This window comes from Daktulosphaira vitifoliae, unplaced genomic scaffold (genome assembly GCF_025091365.1).
Source record: "Daktulosphaira vitifoliae isolate Bord-2020 unplaced genomic scaffold, ASM2509136v1 Scaffold_4, whole genome shotgun sequence".
Lineage (NCBI taxonomy): Eukaryota > Metazoa > Arthropoda > Insecta > Hemiptera > Phylloxeridae > Daktulosphaira > Daktulosphaira vitifoliae.
Genome location: NW_026099575.1, coordinates 15,210,216 through 15,232,837, shown reverse-complemented (window position 1 = coordinate 15,232,837; position 22,622 = coordinate 15,210,216). Strand labels below are relative to the sequence as shown.

Sequence of the window (22,622 nt, the reverse complement as noted above, 5' to 3'; positions counted from 1 at the left end):
ATTTATTCAAAACCACATAAAATAATGATTAGGCTCGAGAACCCATGAAATTTTATTAAATACAATTATAGGTAGAATAGAATTGTATTTAAAAGTTTTAGGCATAATTAAACTTTTTTTCTCATTTCTTTTAAATTATGACATTGTGATTAGAAAAATGGTTGTTTTTAAACTTATATATACATACTTTTAATGGCTTTTGTAAAGAAATATTGTTTTTTATACTAAAAGGAGGATAAAACATCTTTTCATTGTATTCACAAATTTCTATCAGTTGATTTACAATTTATACCACTACCCTATATTAGTATTTAAAGTAATTTCTAAACCGAAAAACAGTTTTGGTTTTACAGAAAAAAACCTTTTAATATAAATAAACACTAGGAGAACTAGGTATTAAGTCTTAAGCACAGTGGAGTATAAACAAAATTTGGGAGATAATATTTATTTTAGCCTCTTTAAATTTTTTTTTATGTTTAATTAAAAAAATTTCCTAATTTTTTTTGAAGGGGAATAATTTTTTTTTGAAAATGGCCAAGCTGTGTTTAGCTGTTATATAATTGTATAAATTATATTTTAGTACTATAAATAAATCATTACATAAGAAATAAGGACTCATTAAATTATGTTCATAGACAGAATTTATTACATTAAATGCAAAACATTTTTGGTTTTTTTTACACATTTTTATAACATTATTTAACAATATACAAACATAATTACAGCGTTACTGTAATATTGGTTTCTTAAATTTATCACAAAATAATATGAAAAATGCAATATTTAGCTAATTTGATTAGATTGCATTTTTCATTTATCAGAAGTAGAGAACATTATTTAGATTTTTTATCAATAAGCACATAAAAATATGTTTAACTTATCTGTAATGAAGATTAAAAAAATTATATCACTTTTCCGATCTTGCAATAAATGCAATGAAGGAATTACTATTTTTTTTATATAGCAAAAATAAATTAGTAAAAAAAAAAAATAATAACATATTACGTTAATTTGCCATGATATTACCAACATAATCACTGAGTTTGTGATAGTTTAAAAACAATGACACATAAATTTCATTAATATTAACATATCTTCATAGCTAGATAAACTGTAGACAACTTTAAATATATATAATAAAATAATAATAATGTAAAAAAATTAATATAAATGTACATTAAACAAAAAATAAATATTGATAATAATCTAATAAAGACAGTATTGAGAGTGTAGGATGGGTTGCTCACGCAAAAGTAGATATTATACATGTATACATAAAAACTCTTAATGTGCAAAGTTTTAGATCTGTACAAAAACAATTTTTACAGCATAAAACAAAATTTAATATTAAACATTTTTCTAATATGACTTTAAATATAAAAAATTTAATCTGTCAGAGATAACTCTACTTTATTGTTATTATATTTAATTTACTCATTTCTTTTTATTAATAAAATATTTGATACTTTAATTTATTACTTCGTGTCAGCAGATGTTAGTAACTTAAAATATATATGGACTTTGATTTTAGACTAATTGTCGCATATAAAATAATATTTATGAATCATTCTGATGGATTAGTAGAAAGATCATAATTAAATATATAAAGGGTTTAATTTACAAAATGTAATATAGCATAATTTTGTTAGATAGATTTTAAAAAAATAGCTTTTATTCACATAACAAAAAACTTCAATTGTATGCTACTTTTGTTATTAAAAAATAAACAAATGTATTCAATGTGCTTCCGTTGAAGTAAATACTTCGACATTATTTTCTGCATCTTCACAATCTGCAGAGTTAAAATTGATTGTGTTGTATTGCATTGGTACAGAAGCATCATAATCGTCATTATTTCTAAAATTTAATATTATGATATATTTTAAGATGATAAATGACAATTAATATATTATAGTTTAATTAAACTGATAGATATATAGTATATCATTAATTTTTAATCATATAATAATTATAAATATTTGCAATTATTTATTGATGTGTTTTTTTTATATTTTTTTAATTCAACCATTGCAATATTTTTAAAATTCAAAGATTTCTGAGAAAAAACAATTTACATACAATAATTTAGTAAAATGAAAGTTTTTAAGAATTAAAAAAATGTAATTTTTACGAAATTAAAATGTCCAAAGCATAATGAGAATTTTATTTAGGATTATTATATTAACTTCGATAAATAGTTTATTGGTTTTACTCAGCTTTTTTTTTTGTATCATTAGATAAAATTACTACGCTCTTACTTAGCCATTTTTTCTCAACAATATATATATATATATATACCATAAATCATATCTATTTGAACTTATCAGTGAAATAATTTTGTATAGTTTCTTTCAATTCAATTAATAAAAGAGAATGTACCAAAAAATTTCAAATATAAAATTTTTAATTTTTACTTTATAAACTTTTTTTTGAAATAACTATTTGAAAAATAGATGAATCATTACAATATTTTTATTGATAATATATACATACTGCGGTACTAAATCTGGTACTACTTGCATAGGTTCTGTGACTAAATTTGCTAATGCATCTTCCATAACATTTGGCATTTCTATTTCATCACCTTCATCTGAAGAATCTTCTATTTCATGTGTGGTCATTGTTGGTGGTATATAATCCTAATAAAAATGATTACCATAAGTTAAACACATATTGAGTTTTTTACTACATTGTAATATTTGTTATAATATCAACTATAAAATATCATATTTTCATAAAATTGTAGAATTTTTTATCATATCTCTCTTCTTATTTTTATTATTATTTTTATAAAAAAAAATGTCATTCATTTTTAATACCACAAAATTTAACAGTGACTCACAAGAATTTCTAAGTAGAAATATTGCCTTTTAAGTATTATATTTTAAAAAGATATAAGTATTATATTTAAAAGAAATCTTACTTTTAAGAAATTTTTAAATTTTAATTTGAAGGCCGCAATAAAACCTCATAAATAACAGTTATGTCCAGTGTTAGATTAAATTCATTTAAATTTCATTATTATATTTATATTATTGGATTATAATTTCTAAATTTTTATCTACAATGTTCTAAATTAAATGAATATTCTTATAGAAATTCATATAATTTAGCAGTATATTCAAGTATAATATTTGTATACACTATCTTTATTAATATACTTAATTTTAATATAATCCATATGAAAAATTAAAAAATGATAATATTAACTTACATCAGTTGGACAAAAGTCGTAAGCTTTTTGTAAAACTTTTCGAGCACTTGTAGATCTTTCTAAATAAAAACTGTTTGTATTTTCATTAGACTGTGGTGTCCAGCTATTATATGTGTTATATTGCCCTCCAGATAGTGTTTTCTAATTAAAAACGTATTAGCTTAGTATAAAGTCACCCAAGAAATGAATATTATAAAAAATAACTTACTCTATGAAGCTCTTCTTGTAACCAATCTACAGCATCCATCCATTTACGCTTTAATTCTATATGTTGCATAACAACTTTATGAGCCATAGGGATTCTTAAGAATAACCCAACTAATGCTTTAATACATTGATAAGATCTTCTTTGGTATTGATTTTTATGACGTAATATTGTGTCTAATACTCCTTCTCTTTCTTCTAAAATAAATTTATTAGAATTAAAATTAGGTAAAATTTTGAAACAAATAATACAAAATATTACCATTCCCAGTCATAGCATTTTGAATTCGTAACATTTGCCATGAATCTTCGATATTCAAAATAACAAATAATAAATCTAAATAAAATTTGAGTTCTTGACAATATGTGTACATAATGTGCCATAAAATTTCTGTTAAAACCATGCTACTACTTTGTGGATTTTCCCAACAAACAAATTGAAGTAACTTCATACTTTCTTCATTCATTTGAGAATTGTCAATTAATTTTTTTAGGTAACTGTTATTATAAAGTATTATATTAATATAAGTTTAAAATTTATCATAATAAATAATGAACTTTAAAATTAACTAATTACCATATTCGACCAAAAATACAATCTTTAACTTGTTGAGGAACTTTTCTTAAATAAGGTTGACATTCAGCATATGGATTAGGTAAAATAGGAGTAACCTAAATATAAAGTTTAATTTACCAGTTAATCAAAATTATTATAATAACTTAAAACTATTAATAGTAAGTGAAAGTCTGAACTTACAGAGGTGGAAGATACACATTTTTCTGAACAATCACAACATCTAATCAATATTGATATTACCGAATGTAGTTTATTAAGCTCATTAAATTGATATTTAATATTAGAGCCACCAGGGCCTTCATCAATAGCTACCAAGATAAATATTGCTGGTACATTAAGCTGAAACATTAAAACAAGTAGAATTGATCTTATTATTAAGAATAATATTAAATTGGAAGCTGTAGTGGTATAGCTGTAATTTAATTACTCTAATTAGTTGTTGCTTCTCCACCATTCCCAAATTACAGTACATATAAAAGAAAGAAAAATAATGTGGTAAATGTCTATTAGTATGTTCACCAACTTCTTTTTGTAATAAACTTAATACACCAATAATTAAATGATCACTCAATGAAGCAGTTGTATCCAATAAAGAATCTATCAACATGAAATAAAAATAATATTTGTACTTAACAACTAAATACTAAAAACTAAATTACTTGATGTAATTGCTGGTATTAAAATAGCATCATCTTGTAAAGAATAATGAGCTAGATATGCAATAAGTTTAATAAAAAATGAACGCACTTCAGAACTCATACAGTGTAGTAAATATTCAGCAAATCTAAGAATTACATTTTAAATTAAAATTGCAGATAAATTTTAATATTTTAATTATGATAAATAATACCTTTGTGGATGGTTAAATAAAAGGTTTTGGGCAAACCAGGCTCTCACTGATGCATAAGTTCGAATATGAGAAGCTAATAAATCATACCATTCTATGGCATTCCCTCTTAATGATTTTTTAGTATGTAAACCAATATAAAATAAAAATTTACCAACTAGTTGAATAGATAGCAATGATAATTCTTCCTGATTTTCAACCTAAAATTAATTATAACAAATAAATTTATTTAAATTTATCTTTTATTCTAAAGTATCTTACTGATTGAACTTGATTTAAATCATTGATAGCTAGAGACGGTGCATTAATTGTAACAATATTACGCATAAATTTGAAGTATTCTTCAGTGTATTGACTACGTGTATGAAGAAAGCGTATGTTTTGTTGTTGTACACTTTGCTTTATATTAATAGGCATTTTAATTAAATTATTACTAGCACGACGTTCGCCTATAAAATGTAATTTAATGTATTTTAATTATGTAATATCAAATATATTATATTAATACTTACCCATACTAAGTTTACGCAAACCATTAACTAAATCTTTACAACCATTTTCAACTTTAGTATAAAATAACATGTATGCATTCCACCATCTTTTTTGTCTACGATAACTAGTTCTCTTTAAAGCATGGTCAAATACCTAAAAAAATAAAATAAGTAATGCATTCTAAGAGAAACATGTGATGTATTACTTCTCCCATGTAATCCCCACCAAAACATTGAGTTTTCATTTCTTCATCTTCATCCATTTTACATTCTGTAACATCCCCATCATCAAACTTGTACCATTTAGAAGAACCATCTGAATTTCTGCAATAAGAAAACAAAAATTAAAATAGTATAAACTTTTAGAAAATTTTTACAATAACAAAGTAATACTTTTATAGTCAAATTTGAACTGTAAAGGCCACAATTACGGGAATATTTTTTAAACAAAGTATACATTTTGTGTAATGTTTAATGCAAGCATAACCACATTATTTAATAAAATAAATCAAACTATCATAATATTTTTATAAAGCATTATTTTTTTTTTTAACTAGAATTAATCAACAAATAAATGATTACCGATCCTGAATATAAGAATAGTAGTGACCTCCACTGGCTTGTCCACTATGTACTACTATACCAGTCAGCTGATATTTGGTATTATTTTCATTTTCTGATTCATTATAATCACAGTCAATTATTTCACCTTCAATTTTGGCTAAGCCAGATACTAAAAATTTAACACAAATATTAAGTCTTATAAGTTAAATTTATTAAAATCTTTTCTTTTTCCTCATTTTAATCCCAACTACTTGGAGTCTGTCAAGTTAAATTTAAGAAAATAAAAAAATAAATACCAGTATAGGGCTCCATATCTAGATGACGTGGGAACTCAAAGTAATCATTGAATTTTATGGCACACACTCTTTCAAAATCATATTCAAATCTTTTAAGTTGAATTGCTAAAATAGGGGGTAACTTCTTTACGCATAACCTCTTAACAGTAACAACCTATAACAAATATTAGAAAATATAAATGACTAATATATTTATAAAATTAAAAATTATACAAATATTTTGTTTTACCTTTTTATTACATTTATCACAATGATAAGCATCAGCCCCTTCTAAAAGTTCTCCTTTAACATATTGTTCTAATGAATCAGTTAAATTTGAGTGATTTCTAATGTCTACACTTATAACACTAAAAGGTTCTTCTTTGGAATACCTAAAAGTATTTATCATTATAATAAATAAATTATATATAAATATATATATATCATTTTTTTTATAAAATAAAATAAGTGAATGTAAATATTTCCTAGTTAGATTTTGATAATATATTTTTAATTTTATTGTTTAAAGTACATCAGACATACAAAACAAGATGGTCAATAATAAGATTATAAGCATATAAGATAGTGGGTATAATGTGCACATAGCCATCAAATACCACATTATCGTTTTTGATAGGGTATGGTTGTTTCTAATCCTATTTGTATAAGTACAATACAGAAAACTTAAAGTAATTTGAAGTATACGTTGTATGGAGATGATGTATAATACACATTTTTTAGATGTGTGCAATGGGTGACAATAAAATTAATGAATTTATAATAATATGTGAACGATCATGTTTCACAGTACGCAATAAACTGTATAATGAAAAAAAATCATAATTGGAATGTAGTTACAGGGAAAATATCCATTATTTTATAGATTAATAAAAAGTACGGAAACTAAGACAACAATTAATAAACATTCCTGAGAATTTGAGCTAGGTTGATGAATGTCTAAGAAAATAATTAGTCATATCATTAATATAGGTTATATAATTTTGTTTATGGTAATTTTGTTATGATAAAACTTTTTTTTGTAATAAACTATGGTGGCTTAGAGAATAACAAAGTAAATCCTATCCTGAGTTATAAATTTAATAATAGAAACAAATTTACCTATGTGGGCAACCCTGACATATTTTTTGATCTGAATAAGAGCCACCTAAAATTTTACTCATTATTTGATCCTGAGATAAAGCTTTGAGTGCTTCATCTAAACTTTCTACAAGACTCATAAAGAATTCTACTGCATCTTGCTGTTCTCGTAAATTAACTGGTTCACCTTGTAGTCTAAAAATGAATAAAAATAAAAAATATGGAACTTTTTAATAATTACAATTGTTCAAATTACACACAAAACAAATTTAAATAGAAGTTTATATAGAGTGATTTTTTATCACAATCCACTCAATTACTCACAGAATAAAAATAATTTAAACATTTTTTTTTGGATACCTTTAGTAACATATTATTCTTGAATTATTAGCTATGTAAAAGCTATGTTTTTTAAGTTCATCCCTTATGCCTTGTAAGGATGTCATGTTAACTTTATTCCTTTATTAGATATAAAACTTTAAAGCTTCATTTTTTTTAATTAACATACATGTATAATATATGAGAGGTTAAAAATAAAAGGTAGCTAATTATTTTTTTATAATGTCACCATTCGCAGATACACAGCATTTATTATCAATTATAACTTTATCAACAGATATAATAAAAATTGATCACTTGTGGCTAAATAATTAAGCAAAATTAAAACTATATTAAAAATATTATTAATTAAAAAAAACTAAAAAATATTAAACTCAAAGCCACAAAAAATTAATGAAAAGTCGCGGATACGTATTTTGGAAACAATGTTACCATTATCAACGCTAAACACATACTCATTTAAGTATTTATATTTTTTATAAATACACCAACTGAAAATACAGAAAACAAAATTGTTGATAGTCATAATTATAATAACATTTCTGTATTTGTGATAGGAACATCATAAAAAGCCAAGTAGCCTATTGCATTTGTAATAACTTGTATATTATACAGGAATATTTTAAAAATTTGAAACTTAAGTTTTATAACTCATAAACAAATAGTTATTTTAAAATTTAGGTTAAAGTTTTATTAAAATAAAACCTGAAATATTTTATTAAATTCAAAATATGTGTTCCCATTTGAAAAAACAAAGTTACATCCTTACAAGGCATATTGGATGAACTTAAAATGTATTACATGGCTAATAATTTAAAAAAAATGTTTATATTTTTTATGATTTTACTGATTAATTAACGCTTAATTTTTAATTATTAACCATCTCAAAATCTAGATGTGATTGAAAAAATCTAAATTGAGATCTGGAATCTAAGTTGAGATTTCTTTAAAAATTATAAATAACAAATACTTTTTTTATTATTTGTTGTCCTGTGGTTATGATTTATCATAATAATCTTTTTTTCAGCTCATCACATCAAGAATTGTTTAAAATAACCAGTAAACATCCTAATATATAATAAAAATTGATCACTTGTTTTAATATTACTTAACATCCTAAAATTATTTTAAAGGATGTCAAAAATAATGCAATCTTCGGGACATCAAAATCTTAAATATAGCTCTTATTTTATAACTTGAAAAGAGTAAATTAATGTTAAACAATTAATCACAACTAAAAGTGTTTTATCAAATATTTTTGAATGACACTCAAACATAAGAGAATAATATCTGACTAAAACAAAATTAATTTAGACAAATCTATATTGTTTATTTATAATTAAGATTGATAGATGCAAATTGTATAATGTATATTAAATTTTATCATACTTAAAAAAAAAAAATTATTAGTACACAAAAAATATATAACTTGAAGTTTTTTATTATTTTACTTATAGAATTTGTTTACACAATATTATATTAAAATTATTATCATTATTATATTATAATAGTGGTGTAGCCTATACTACTTTATTGGTTATAATATTTATCTCCAGAATGAAATTATGAGCAAAAAAGTCCTCAATATGGGTCAATAGACTTTTGAATAAGGATGAATAATGAAAACTATTGCATTTAAATATACATAATTTATACATAGATTGATAAAAAAGTAAATACTAATGATAATTTAATTATACATTTGATTAGCATAACAATTATTTAGACTTTAGTTAGTTTAATATGATAGAATACTTACTTAAAATGCTTCCACAAACCTCTAGGAATATAATATTGGACTTTACTAAATGCCAAATGGCCAAATATAGCCTGAACTTGTTTTAATATCCCAACATTGTATTCTTTGCGGGACACCTCAAATTTATTGCGATCTTCTACAATATCCAATTGAGACTACAGAAATGTATTAATTATTAGTTATCTATTTCATTCAGAATTAATTTTATAAATCATAATAATAATAATAAGTATTTACATCATTATCGTTTCTGTCATCTGCATTATATTCTTCATTAGAATCAATAGCTGCACCATGAGCTGACAAAATACCTAATCTTATTGGATGTACCATATATAACTGTTGTAGCACAGAATTCATATAACATGTAGCGCCAGCATTTTTTAAACCAACAAAACCACGAGCAGTCCTAGCACCCATCATTGGTAAATAATCCCACTCAATTAACGGTTCTTCATGTTCTGAAAAATAAAAAATGAAAAGCTTATATTTTATATAACATACTTCAATTATTATTAAACTGAACTATACAAAATTAGCAAGTAAAAATAAAATGTATTAACCTTAATAAATCTAATTTAGTGGCTTGATAGGTAAGATGAAATTTTTAAACTATATAGACTTATTATTAATAAAACTTATCGCTAAAGAAAAATTTGTTACAAATAACGAAATAACCTAATGGAACAACTGCTATATGGTAACTGTGTCTATCAATCAAGGCACTAAAAAAAAACAAGTATATTACCTGAATAAAAATATTGATTTAGAATATCAACAGTTAATTTTAAATTTTTAACACAGCCAACACATAATGAAATAATAAGATCAAAAGCTGCATTTGTGGAATTTGGAGATTTACACACTGGTGTAACCTCAATGTCATCAAAATCAATAGTTTGTTGCTTAGTCATATCTTCCATTAATTTAGAAGCTGGAAAAATAAAGTCTTCAAGTAATTCTTTTATTAGCATGGTACCATTCATCACATCAGAACCAATTTCTTCACGTATTTCTATGCTAATCATTTGAACTAGCTCTTTTGTAATATTTAAGTGACCTTCAAGAATAACTTCATCAACACCACTATCATCTTCTTCAATTTTTATTTTATCTCTTAAATCTTTCAACCATTTAATTTCATTATTTAATATCTCTTCAAAATCTGGCACTAAAATTCTTTCATGACTAGCATAATTTAATAGATATGTTAAAACCTAGAATAAAAGCATATTATATAAGTTATATATTGTATATTTAAGTTAAATTGACTTTTTTTTGTCTTACATGGAAATATTCATAAGAATTTTGAGCAAATTTTAATACTGTGTTATTTAGAACAGAGAACATTAGAGAAATAGTTGATATTAAAGGCCTAGTATTACTACTAAATTTAACTATTAATAAAAACTGTTCAGCTGCTGAACACCGGATTTGCCTAAAAATGATATAATTAATTGTTAATATAATTTTTGATGTCTTTTTAATGTAGAAAATTTGTAAAATAATTAAAGTACAGCACCTATTATTGGTTAAAAGTATTAAATCAATATAAAAAGTTTTCCATTCAATTTCATCTACTAGTTCATTAAAATATTCAGGTTTTAAAAACAGGCATAATGTAAGAACTTCTAATGCTTCTTTACACACTGAAAATTATATTTAACAATTACTTTTAAAAATGAAGCAGATAAATATTAAATTTATTACAACATACCCCACACATCTTCCATTTCTAAAAGTTTTCCATTTAAATGATGGTCGTTGTTTAAAGGATCACCACAATTTTTCTGTTGAACACCGGACATTAACCAAGATAACTTAATAATATTCCAAATCATATCCAATGTAGGAATAAATTTTAACAAAGATTTATTGATAGCCAACTGCAATGTTTCTAGAGACTCGCAACCAATAGCTATTCTATCAATGTATCTACGCGCTAATTTTAAGGTAACACTACGTAACATGTACTCAACATTTGGATTGGGTACAAGGTTGAATGCTTCTTTCATAAGAGTTAATGATTCTTCACTTTGATCAAGAACTTCAATACCTTTGTATAAACATTCATCAGAGTCTGAAGAATTTATAATCAATCCTGGAGATTGATAAAGTTGTGTGATAACTTGTCCCATTACACATAAAATAAGTCTACTAATCTTTAGAATAACCAAGTTAATTGATCTAAAATATACACAAGCAGTTTATTAAACAAAAGCCATGTGACAACAATGAAATCATTTACCTTTTGGTACTTTGGTCTTTAGCTATATTACATTTGTTTGATGTTAATAAATGAATAATTTGGGAAGCATGATCGCTGGTAATAAAATTAGTTTGAAATTCTAAAGTTTTATCTGACATTGGATCAATAGAAGGCAACAGCATTGAATATAATACCTGATAATTTTATAAACATATGAAATATTGAGTATGCAATAAACCTACTAAGGCAAAATAATTTTTTTTTAAGTAATATTCTTCAATAAAAAAAATTAGAGCTTCATAAATTAAAAAAAAAGTATTGATATAAAAATAGTATACTATTATTGGTTAGATAAATTTAAAGGTAAAAAATGTTGTTTTTTACCATTGTCCAAGATTATCTTAGTTAAAAAAATATGACATAGTATCCAGGGAAGATGTAAGTAACAGTAGAACCCATCTAAAGGAAATGTGTTCAGAATACATTTCAATGTGCCCATTTGAAAGTTAAAGTAAATATGTACCACTAGTAAAATTTTATTATTTTATTTTAAATAATTTTATTGGTTCAGCTAATTTAATTATAATATAGATGCTCTAATACAAAGTATACTTGATAATAATTGCATGATTATAAAAATCAAATACTCACTTCCAAATTATAAAGATTTTGTGATGGTGAATTGGAAAGATAAATATTATCAACTGATACATTTGAATTTTCAATAGTAGATTTAGTATGGTTTGAAAAAAAAGACTAAAACAAATATAAAAATATGTGAACATTTTATTAGTTTATCTATAACCCTTAAGAACTAAGACAACCTAAATCCATCAAATAGAAATATATCTCATTTAGCTAATTCTAAAAAATATAGCCTTAAGAATTTTTACTATGATATTTAGTCAAAAATGTGAATTAGAAACAAACCAATCAAAAAGCATTTTTTTGGAAAACTCAAGTTTCTATCAATATTTCGAAAATTCTACAAACAAATATACATGATTCAATGATACTGAATGTACTTAAAACAATTTTGCTAACATTATCATCTCAATCTTACAAATCATTATACATGTTTAATCAAAGACTTCTTCATCCTACATTATCTATGTAACATTAATAAACATTAAAACTATTGCTTAATGCATGTATATTTTACGTTTTATAATCTTCAGATTTCTCAAGGGTACACAAGTCTTTGAACCTAACACTAGGCTAACTAAAATGTAATTATTATATGAACACCTTAATTTTCTGAGAAATTTCAATGAAGTAGTAAAAATATAATTAATTCCAAATAAAAATAAATAAAGAAATAATTATATCTCATTAATACTGTTGTTAATATTTATATTCAAGAAAAATTTGAACTTTTTTTTTTTTTTTGAGAAATTTTGAAAAAACTTGAGCTATTAAATTGAATTGAATTGAATTAAAAAAAACTATTAAATATCTTAGTTACTATTAAGATATTGAATTAATAGTACTTTAATTTTTTTTACAGTAGATTCTGCAGGTGGTATTAGCTTTAATATACATCTGGCAGCCTCTCTAAGTTGTTGATTTTCAATTTCAATGCCCCTGTCAGAAACTTGAAGGAAAAAATGAACATACTTTGGGTTTTCAGAGATTATCTATAAAAATAATTTTTTTTTGTTTATAAAATTCATATTTTTTTAACCATAAAATTAATTTATAAATCAATTTTATTTCATTAAAGCAGAATTCAATTTCAGAAAAAAAACTTCTATCTACTTACCACAGTAGGCAAATAACTTTCTGCTTCCATACTCAAACTATAGTCATAAAGAGGTTGATTATTAGTAATAGAGCTATCTGAACTACTATCAGGTGAACTAGTTAAATTAGTACTAGCAGTCATGAGTCTTGCATTTAAAAACTGAAAAAAACTCTTATTTTAGTATATGTTAATGAAAAATTGACAAATAAGATTTTAATGAAAATTAAGTACTAACAAAGATAAATCTAAATATCCTTTGTTAAGTTTTAGATAAACATAAATTATTTTGGTATTGTAACAATTATACTATTAATATTTTAAAATATCACTGTAATTTACCCTAATATAGCATTCATTATATTAAATATATAAATGATAACAAAAATTATTAATCTTAACTTAAAAAGATTAGAGTGAAAATAGATAACTGAATAAAAATATGAAATAGAATTAAAATAGAACATACTCAGTTCTATAGTAATATGCTTTAATAAACAGTATCTAAGATAGCATATGAGGGATACAAGAAAAAACTTTCATTTAAAAAAATAAAAAATTAATTTTTGTTTTTATTATGAAATTAAATAGAAAATTATAATTTTTTTTTGTTTTCTTTTAATATTTACAGAAATAGATTACTATACTACTAGGGTCGAATTTAGGAATTGGGTTTACAATATTGTTTAATGATTTTTTTATGATTAATATTCTATATATTTAATGAAACGAAAAATATATGTAGATATCCTTGCAAAAAAATCATAATTTCTTTTTAAATACTTAATAGTTTATGATAAAAATTTAAGAATTTATCAAATAAAAAATATTTGAATACTTAAAATACAAATTATGGAGATTATGTTTTTTTCAATGTTTGTAAAAAAAATTTTTTATTAAAATAAATATAATTTTTAATCAAAAATGTTTTAAAATTATAATATAATTTTAAAGAACACAGATTCTCCAGAGTATGATCAAATAAAAAAATTATAAGTACCCATTGCTATGTTTCAATTATTTATACATTTTTCAAAAAATTATGCTAATTTCTATAACTTTATGTATTAATATAAAACAAAAACTGGTAAAAACTGTATACATGTCTTGCCAATGATAACATAGATTAATTTTCAATATTTAAATTGATGTATTTTATCATATCCAGTTGCATATTAAACAATTGTTATAAGAAGTAATGAGTAAGTAAGAAAAAAGATAAATTTTTACAAATAAAGAGAACAATAGATATTTGTTTCCTTACTTACTAAACACCAATATATCAGTAGTGAAGAACACAATTTAATATAATAATAATAATAATAAAAAAAAAAAAATTATTAACCTTAATAAGTTGGGCTAGGAATTAAATGCATTTAATTTTGTTAAGTTATTTTAAACACAATTGTATACATTTTTATTTATTGACTTGATAATCGTTATATGTTATTACTGAGTTTATAGTTTTATGGAATAGGTTTATTCCCCCTTAAAACGAATATTTTTTCAACACTTCTATATAATTTTATGACAATGTTACACAAACTTAGGACCCTAAAAACAAAATGTATAAATGCCTATAATTCCGAGCCCTATTAATAACGATACAAAATTTAAAATAAATCTCCAGTAATATTTTAAAGTACATTCACACATTTGTATACTTAACCTTTTTTTTTTTTACACAACCGGCATTATTGTGGACCGCCCTGGAACTGCCGTGAGGCATTACTTCAGGGCAGCCCACGCCATCTATAACTCACACCATCAGGTTGTGAATCAGCCCAAAATTATTCAAGAGCTGATTCGCAACATGGGTGTATATTTAATCCAAGAATAAGTAAATTAAAATCAGATGGCTAGTTCCAAAGCAATTACTGTCTTAATTTTCCGAGTAAAACATAATTAATCATATTTAAGGTCCCCCCTAATAGCCTATATATACCCTAATGCAATAGAATTGAAACATGATATACACACACACCAAGGTATGATCACTACTAACTTAGCTTTGTAGGCAGCCAATATTTTTGTAAATATAAAGAAAAAAAGAATGACAAAATTATACTTGTGGGGCCCAAACTTTTATAAAGGCCTGGCATCCAGAGTCTCTACCCTTTCTTACCCAACTCTGAATACTACTACTTTTTTCCAGTACTCTAAATATTTTATATACTCTACTTAAAAGTTATTTGGTTATTTTCAAATTATATATAAAAAAATTAAAATTTAAGTATTTCAGAAATAATACCAATTTGTCACGAAATGGAAGCTCTCCAAGTAGTTTGTTGTCATCAAGTGTGTTGGTAAGGTCCATACTACTTCCAGGGAAAATATCCAGTTTAATATGTAGCACACCAGATATTGCTGTAATTGTTTCAGTACTTCTTAGTCTTTTTAAGAGCTGTCTTCTGACACATGATATATTATCATTGCTGTGCATGCTTATTTCATGATCATCTACAAGTGATCTGTTAGCATTTGTTAAACGAACAATCACAGTAATATGTTTACCTCGACAAGCACTGAAAAAAAGTATGAAGTAAAATATGACACTTAAAGTGTTACATTTTAAAATAATACAAACCGATGTAAAGGTAATAAAGAACGGTCTCCCCCAAAAGAAGTATCACATTCACTTAAATATTCATAGAGAACTTTCATAACCCTGATCATTTTAGTAGCTTCTTTATTTCTTTCCCTAATATCATCTTTTGTCATTGATGCTTTGGAAAGAATACTAACAGTGTCAAAATGAGCTCTTAATCTTTCTAAACATTCAGCTACAAAAGTTTGATGAAATTCTAATGGGTTTGCTTGGAGCTTTGGGGCTAAATTTGTATTGACTTCCTTAAGTAAATCAATTGCATGGGATGCAATTTCTTCATTACAGTTTGTCACTACTTTCCAAAGATAATCTACTCCAATTAAATCAATATTTTCCATTTGATAAATACGTCTCTTTTTAAGTAATTTTCCTTCCTTTACATTAACAGCTTTGAAAAATCGTTCCAAACATCTAAAAAAATAGATAATAATTTTATAATTGACTTATTTTTTAAAATTTATTTTTATATTCTTTTCAGTTAGTATTTTAATTATTGTAATAGATAAAATTGTAAATGTAACAGAATGTACAGGAAAAATTGTATAGCTGAGCAGACTATAATTAAATCCAAATACTGTACAACAAGACTCAAAGTAATCTAAATTAAATTATAATGGTAGACCATTATATTAATATGGGTTATATATATAATGTTCATAATTAAATTAATATTTATTTATTTATCAGTCTTTAAAAAAAAATATTTTATTTATTAGAAAAAAAATTAATGGTGCTATTATTTATTGAGATTATTAAAAAACAGAATTTATTGTTAAGTTCTGTTTTATCACAATACCAACATTTTATGTTATACAATGTTGGAATACAACAATATGTTATATTAAATAATATGTTATATAAAAATTGAATAATTTTTTCATACTTAATTCCATTTTCAGTAAGTAGAGTTGGATCTAGTTGCAAAAGATTATTTACAAAAAATTTAGTATTAATTGAAGGATCAATGTCAGGTTCTTCGCCCATCAGTTTAGAAAACCAACGAAAACATGCTTCCCTATCAGCTAGAAATACAGCTTTTTCTGCTAATGATACCCATACTTGATGAGCTTGTTCAGCACACAACCACAAGTTACCATCCTAAGTTATCAAGAATATATAATACACATTAATATTAATTTTAAAAAAATATTATAATTTTTAACAAATTAATACCTTTAAGCAAAATTTTAAGAAATGTAGTCTCTCTTGTACTTGTTGTAAATGACAGTACCGTCCATCAGGATAATATTTGGCTGGATCCAAATTAATACTGTCTAAAAGTTGAATATAAGGTTGAACATGAATTTATTTTCATTTTAACCGATGCAAAAAATTTTTAATTAATACAGATCTAAAAATAGTTTTAGCAAATTACCTTGAGCAACTATCCTTACATCATCCATATATTTAGACAAATTGTCTGCAACTAATGAAACAATAGTATGTTGAGTCTGAAGTCTTGTGATAATTTCTTGTCTAAAAATTAAATATAATTTTAGGTTAATTAAACAATACTTAAATAGCCTATAAAAAATGATCAATTTTATCAACCTTTTAGCTTCAATGTGAAGCTGAGAAGGTATTAATTTTACAATAATGTGTTTTTTTTGTCTGTTACCACTTTTTCTCAGTTCTCACCGAACTGATTTCTTTCGATGATATGACAAACGATCACAAATCGTATTTAGTCGAAGACATTAAACTCAAAAATTTCCCTCATTCCCCGTAAATGGTGGAAATCTCCATATCATTTGATATATTTTTTTTATAAATCTGATCCTTTACCTGCCCACAAGGGGGATTTAAAATGACAACTTTTTCATCATAACTTTTGAAAGTGTTCTGGAAATACTGACACTTTTATATATACCTTAAATTAATGCTTATGTAATATACTTTATTATGGAAAAATAAAATTCGGACTTTACTTTGACTTCACAATAAAAATGGCTACCGTATGTTATTTTTGTGTTAAAAATCTCAATTTTATATTTTACATATAATACTTTATAATGCTATAACTTTGGGAAAAATTTTTGGATTAATACAATTTTTTTATGAGAAATATTATTTATATACCTCTTTTATTCGACATACATTTTTTTTTAAGTCAGATCATTTCCCTATATACAAGGGGAATTCAAAACTAAAAAATTCATATAGAAAGTAGAACTTTTTAACTTAATTTTTTAAAGTGTTCCGGAAATAATAACATTTTTATATATATCTTAAATTAAAGCTTATGTAATATACTTTAATATTAAAAAAAAAATTTTTAGACTTTATTTTGTCTTCACGGTGAAAATAAACATTAAAGTTAAAAAAAAAGTTTATAAAAAATAAATAAAAAAAAGTAAAAATAGTATTCGTTATGATACAAAGTTAGTGAGTTCTGTTTTCATTGATTATAATAACAGAAAAATATGTCTTTAATTTTGATTTAATTAATTTATACTTAACAATTTTAATAGAAACCTAAATTTACTTTAATTTTTAGAACCAATATATACTTAAATTATTAATTAATTAATTCAATTCCAAAATAAATTTAGATTTTAAATTTGCTTTTTAAACATGTGTTCCATAGAGTTTACAAGAGTTTGTAAAGAAAAAATTAACAATCATTTAACTAAACTTTAAATTACACTTACCGATACAAAGTATGAGTATGAGTTTGGTGAGCACCAACTGGAGTTGTATCATACAACATACAAATATCTCTCATATGCTTTAATACTGGAAGAACCCACGAACTATTACTTTTTAATTCATCAACACATTTGTCAAGCCATGCCGTTTTTTGAGCATCACGATCCTATATATCATTGAAATAACATAATTAAATCTAATAAAATAAAAACTAAGGCAAATAAAAATTTTTTTTTTTTGTGTAGGAGTAAAAATCATTTTATTTATAATAAATATATTTTTTATGTAAAGCCAGAAATTTTTAGTGAATTAAATAATAAACACACGAGGGCTAAACAAATGTTGCAACAGGTTAACTATTATATCTATGAACAATCTTCCTCCGACATGTCTTATTTTTTAAGTTTTTACTGTAATTACTACACTTTGACACCTGTCTTTATCTTGAGTTGCTTCTCTTCAATTTTCAAATCCTAGGGCTTTTAGATTTTGGCCGCTTTGAAGTAATAATGCCTAACCGTAGTTCTAGAGTGACCTACATTTCACATTCCTATAAAAATCCGTTCCTACCAATATCCCATTACTGATAAATATTTTATTATAGAATACTATTCCTAACAAATAATTTTCTTAATTCATACGCGTCTCCTAAACACATTGAACTATTTACTTGCAAAGCTGAGAAAGTATTGGTTTTTCTTACTTGAGAACAGCTATAATCTAATATTTTGACATGTGCAGACAAGGCTTGATCAATTATTTCAGTAGATACATCTTCTCCATGTGCTAAGTTCCAAAACAACATTAACACCTATAAAATAATTTAATATTAATTATAAAATAAGTTATATTTATTTAGCTTAGATAATTACTTTGTGAGCCATTACTCCATCTTTATCATCTTCTGCTAATCGTCTGATTAATTCTAATAACTTCTCTCTTTGCTTTTTATTAGCATTGGTCCAATTAGCCTAAAATGAATAAAATTACATATATATTGATTACTTTACAATTAAAAGAACAGATATTACATGAAAACATTCAAATAGATGGTCCAACTGTTCAGGAGAAAAATCCCAAGCTAATTTTGCCAATAAATCATGGACATTTTTGACAATTGCATCATGTTTACCAGCCTGGGCAGCCCATATTGCATCTAAATCACTCAAAGATAATGCTTGCTCTTTAATAACAAATCGTATAATTTTTTCTAATTTTTCAACATATTGAGGTTGATGAAGCGAATCCCGTAGAACAATTTCTAGTACATTATTTTCTTTAATCCATTTCTACTCAAAATCAAATTTTATGAAAATGATAAAAAATTAAGAAGATAAAAATAAGTAAATAATATACTTTGATAAAATACTTTTTTAAATACTCTAGGAATACTTTTTTTGAATCATTAAATCAAATATAAAAATTATTTTATATTAAAAATTGGTATTTATAATCAAATAACTCAAAATTTTTGAGTATTGAAAATTATATAAACTTCATGATTTAGGTATATTGAAAAATCTTTTTAGGTTAAATAATGATTTTAAAAAGTATTTCTGAATTATTTAGGTAAGTATTCTACTAAAATATAATAATTAAAAATTATAAATTTTTAAAAATTTACAGCCATTCTTTCGGGAGTAAGATATTCTTCATCATGATCTACGTGTCTATGTGGTGTATATGTCACATTAGTAATTACTTTGTTTACTTCATTTAAAGCATTCATTTTACCATTAAATGAAGAAATTTGTAATAAACTAAAAAATAACAATAAAAATACCTCATCAGTTTAGCTACTAGATTTGCTTTTATAATATCTAATGATTAAACAATAATAAAAATAATGTTACCGAAGTATCATTTTCAGTCTAAATATTTCTAATTGTTTAATCAAATTATCCTGTTTGGGTACTTTGGTAGCTAATTGTTTACAAGCTTTGATAATAGTGGATATGGCATCATTTTTTCCCTCATTTTTTGTTTCCTTTTTTAATTCATCATCAGTTAACACATCCAAAATGCTTGGTATTTGTTCCTAAATAATTAAATTAATTACTCATAAAAAAAAATTAACATCTAAAAATATTTCAAATTATAAACATACCACTATTGGCATTAGGTATTTTAAAATTGTATTTTCAGTTAAAAGTTCTGAACAGCTTCCAAATGGTTTTATTAAACCAGAAATAATAGGTATTGATAGAGTTTCGTGGCATTCAAACCGATTAACTAACTTTTGAAACCCTCCTAAAATTCCAAACCTAAATTTAAATGCAAAATATTTAAAAAATAATAATAAAAATAAGAAAGATTGTAAATGAACATACTTATTTAATAAATCTACAAGCCATCCTCTAGGAGCCCTAGAATCTGGTGGAGTTCTGGCAAATAAATCATTTGAAGGTATTTCTGCAGTAGAATACTCTGAATGTCTGCCACAGTTAAATAAATGAAACCTAGGTACAGAAAATTTTAAAAACTAGTTCATACACAAGTGTTAAAAATAAAAATGTATACTTGTTAATTGGATTAAATAACATTCCTAGAATATCAACAAATGGAAAATTATCATCGTCAAGTTTTAATACTAAAAGTTCTACAAGTTTTATACAATTATTCATTATACATTGTTGGATATTTGACTTCCAGCTGTTAACAGCATCATCAGTTAATATTCTTGTAAAAGATAGTACCATAGCATCACGAAAAAACTTTTGACATTCTTCATGATTGGTATCTAATCTTCTTTTACTAAACTCAATTGATATATTTAGAAGAGTTAATAACTCTTGGTCAGGTAACACAGGAACAATCCATCGTTGACTGTGAATTTTTTCCTCTAGGTTAGTCAATTTTGTAGATGGAAAAACAAGTTCTTCCTCTGCATCATCTTCATTTTCTAAATTTTCATCTTCACGTTCAGTAATACTTGTATTAGAATCATTTATTTCATTTGATGATTGTTCTTGAACTTGGTGTGTCTCAACTGTATGAGGTGGCAAAACATTAATGTTAGACAGTACATTGTGTATTTGAGTTTGTTGTGGAACATTCTAAATTAAAAAGTTATTATGTCATTAAATTAATATACAGATGATTTTAAAAAATATACTTACTGGAACATTAGTTTGACTATCAGTCGAATCTAATCCGACTGTTTGTCCACGAGTCACAATAGTCATCCTGAAATAGTAAACAAACAGCCAAAATTAATTTCTTTAATTAATTATGTGACAAAATAAGTAAATTTCTAGTTTATTCAGAAAGGAATTTTTAATCATACTCATATATTTTTTATTAAATTACTGCACTTAAAATTTAACATTATTTATTATTAGTTCAGTTAACAGGAGAACTTTAATTTTGATAACAAATTTTAAAATTACATAAATTTAAAAAAAAGTTGAAATGTTAAGACAAAATTAGAATGCTTTATCCATAATTAGAGAACCAAAACTTTTGATTAAGGATGAATTTAAATTGTATCTCTGACATAATACTTACGGGATGGTAAAATAATTGCACGAGTTAGGCGACTGTACATTCACAAGCACTGCCGGTCCTTTTACGTGTTTTGATAAATTGTTCTTATTGATTAATTATATCCACGGAATTATAATGACAATTCAACTACAATAATTATATATAAAATACTATCTTTTATGCAACATTAAAGAGTATTTAGCAAACTCCAATGCGACAAAAATGATTGTTATATTTAAAATATACTTCTATACTATTGCATTAAAATAATAATAAATTAATGTCCAGTAAAATGTCCATATAGACAGTTCAGTAATAAAATAGTATTTAAAAAAGTATAGAAATTAAAAATGTTACTCGTTTTTAAATAAATTAATCATTAATAGATTAATGCAATTAAATTTTGTGAACAAATTTCGATAAAAAATAAAAATTGTATCACGCATAGTGAGGGAGTGAGACAGAATAAGAGGGTGAAAGAGAGTGAGGAAAATACTGATAGACATAGTTGATGATGTGATGGTTGAGGGAACTGGGGTGCGGGCGGGCAAGCAAGAGGAC

The 22,622-nt window shown here is 24.3% G+C and overlaps 1 protein-coding gene across 2 annotated transcripts; it reads right to left on the bottom strand.

The window, feature by feature from the left end:
- Window positions 1-679: 679 nt before the first annotated feature.
- On the bottom strand, window positions 680-22,576 carry LOC126906046 (probable ubiquitin carboxyl-terminal hydrolase FAF-X). Of its 2 annotated transcripts, none has more exons than XM_050686280.1 (43): window positions 22,083-22,576; window positions 21,695-21,761; window positions 21,096-21,631; window positions 20,906-21,034; window positions 20,683-20,839; window positions 20,429-20,613; window positions 20,200-20,335; window positions 19,607-19,864; window positions 19,448-19,546; window positions 19,279-19,386; window positions 18,578-18,741; window positions 17,302-17,402; window positions 17,100-17,200; window positions 16,810-17,024; window positions 15,906-16,337; window positions 15,570-15,843; window positions 13,340-13,480; window positions 13,068-13,214; window positions 12,229-12,333; window positions 11,617-11,771; window positions 11,086-11,555; window positions 10,891-11,017; window positions 10,656-10,806; window positions 10,117-10,585; window positions 9,606-9,829; window positions 9,369-9,523; window positions 7,292-7,465; window positions 6,423-6,564; window positions 6,194-6,347; window positions 5,916-6,066; window positions 5,540-5,657; window positions 5,355-5,487; window positions 5,104-5,291; window positions 4,846-5,042; window positions 4,655-4,779; window positions 4,423-4,592; window positions 4,176-4,334; window positions 3,996-4,090; window positions 3,681-3,916; window positions 3,423-3,613; window positions 3,215-3,355; window positions 2,494-2,639; window positions 680-1,857 (listed from the first exon to the last, which is right to left on the bottom strand). In XM_050686280.1, the coding sequence occupies exons 2-43, from the start codon at window positions 21,758-21,760 to the stop codon at window positions 1,737-1,739; spliced, it is 7,746 nt and encodes a 2,581-aa protein (XP_050542237.1). In that variant the 5' UTR covers window position 21,761; window positions 22,083-22,576; the 3' UTR covers window positions 680-1,736. The 2 variants fall into 2 exon arrangements, with proteins under 2 accessions (XP_050542237.1, XP_050542236.1); XM_050686279.1 differs by having other exon boundaries at window positions 682-1,857; window positions 3,423-3,616; window positions 22,083-22,575.
- Between the last annotated feature and the right edge of the window lie 46 nt (window positions 22,577-22,622).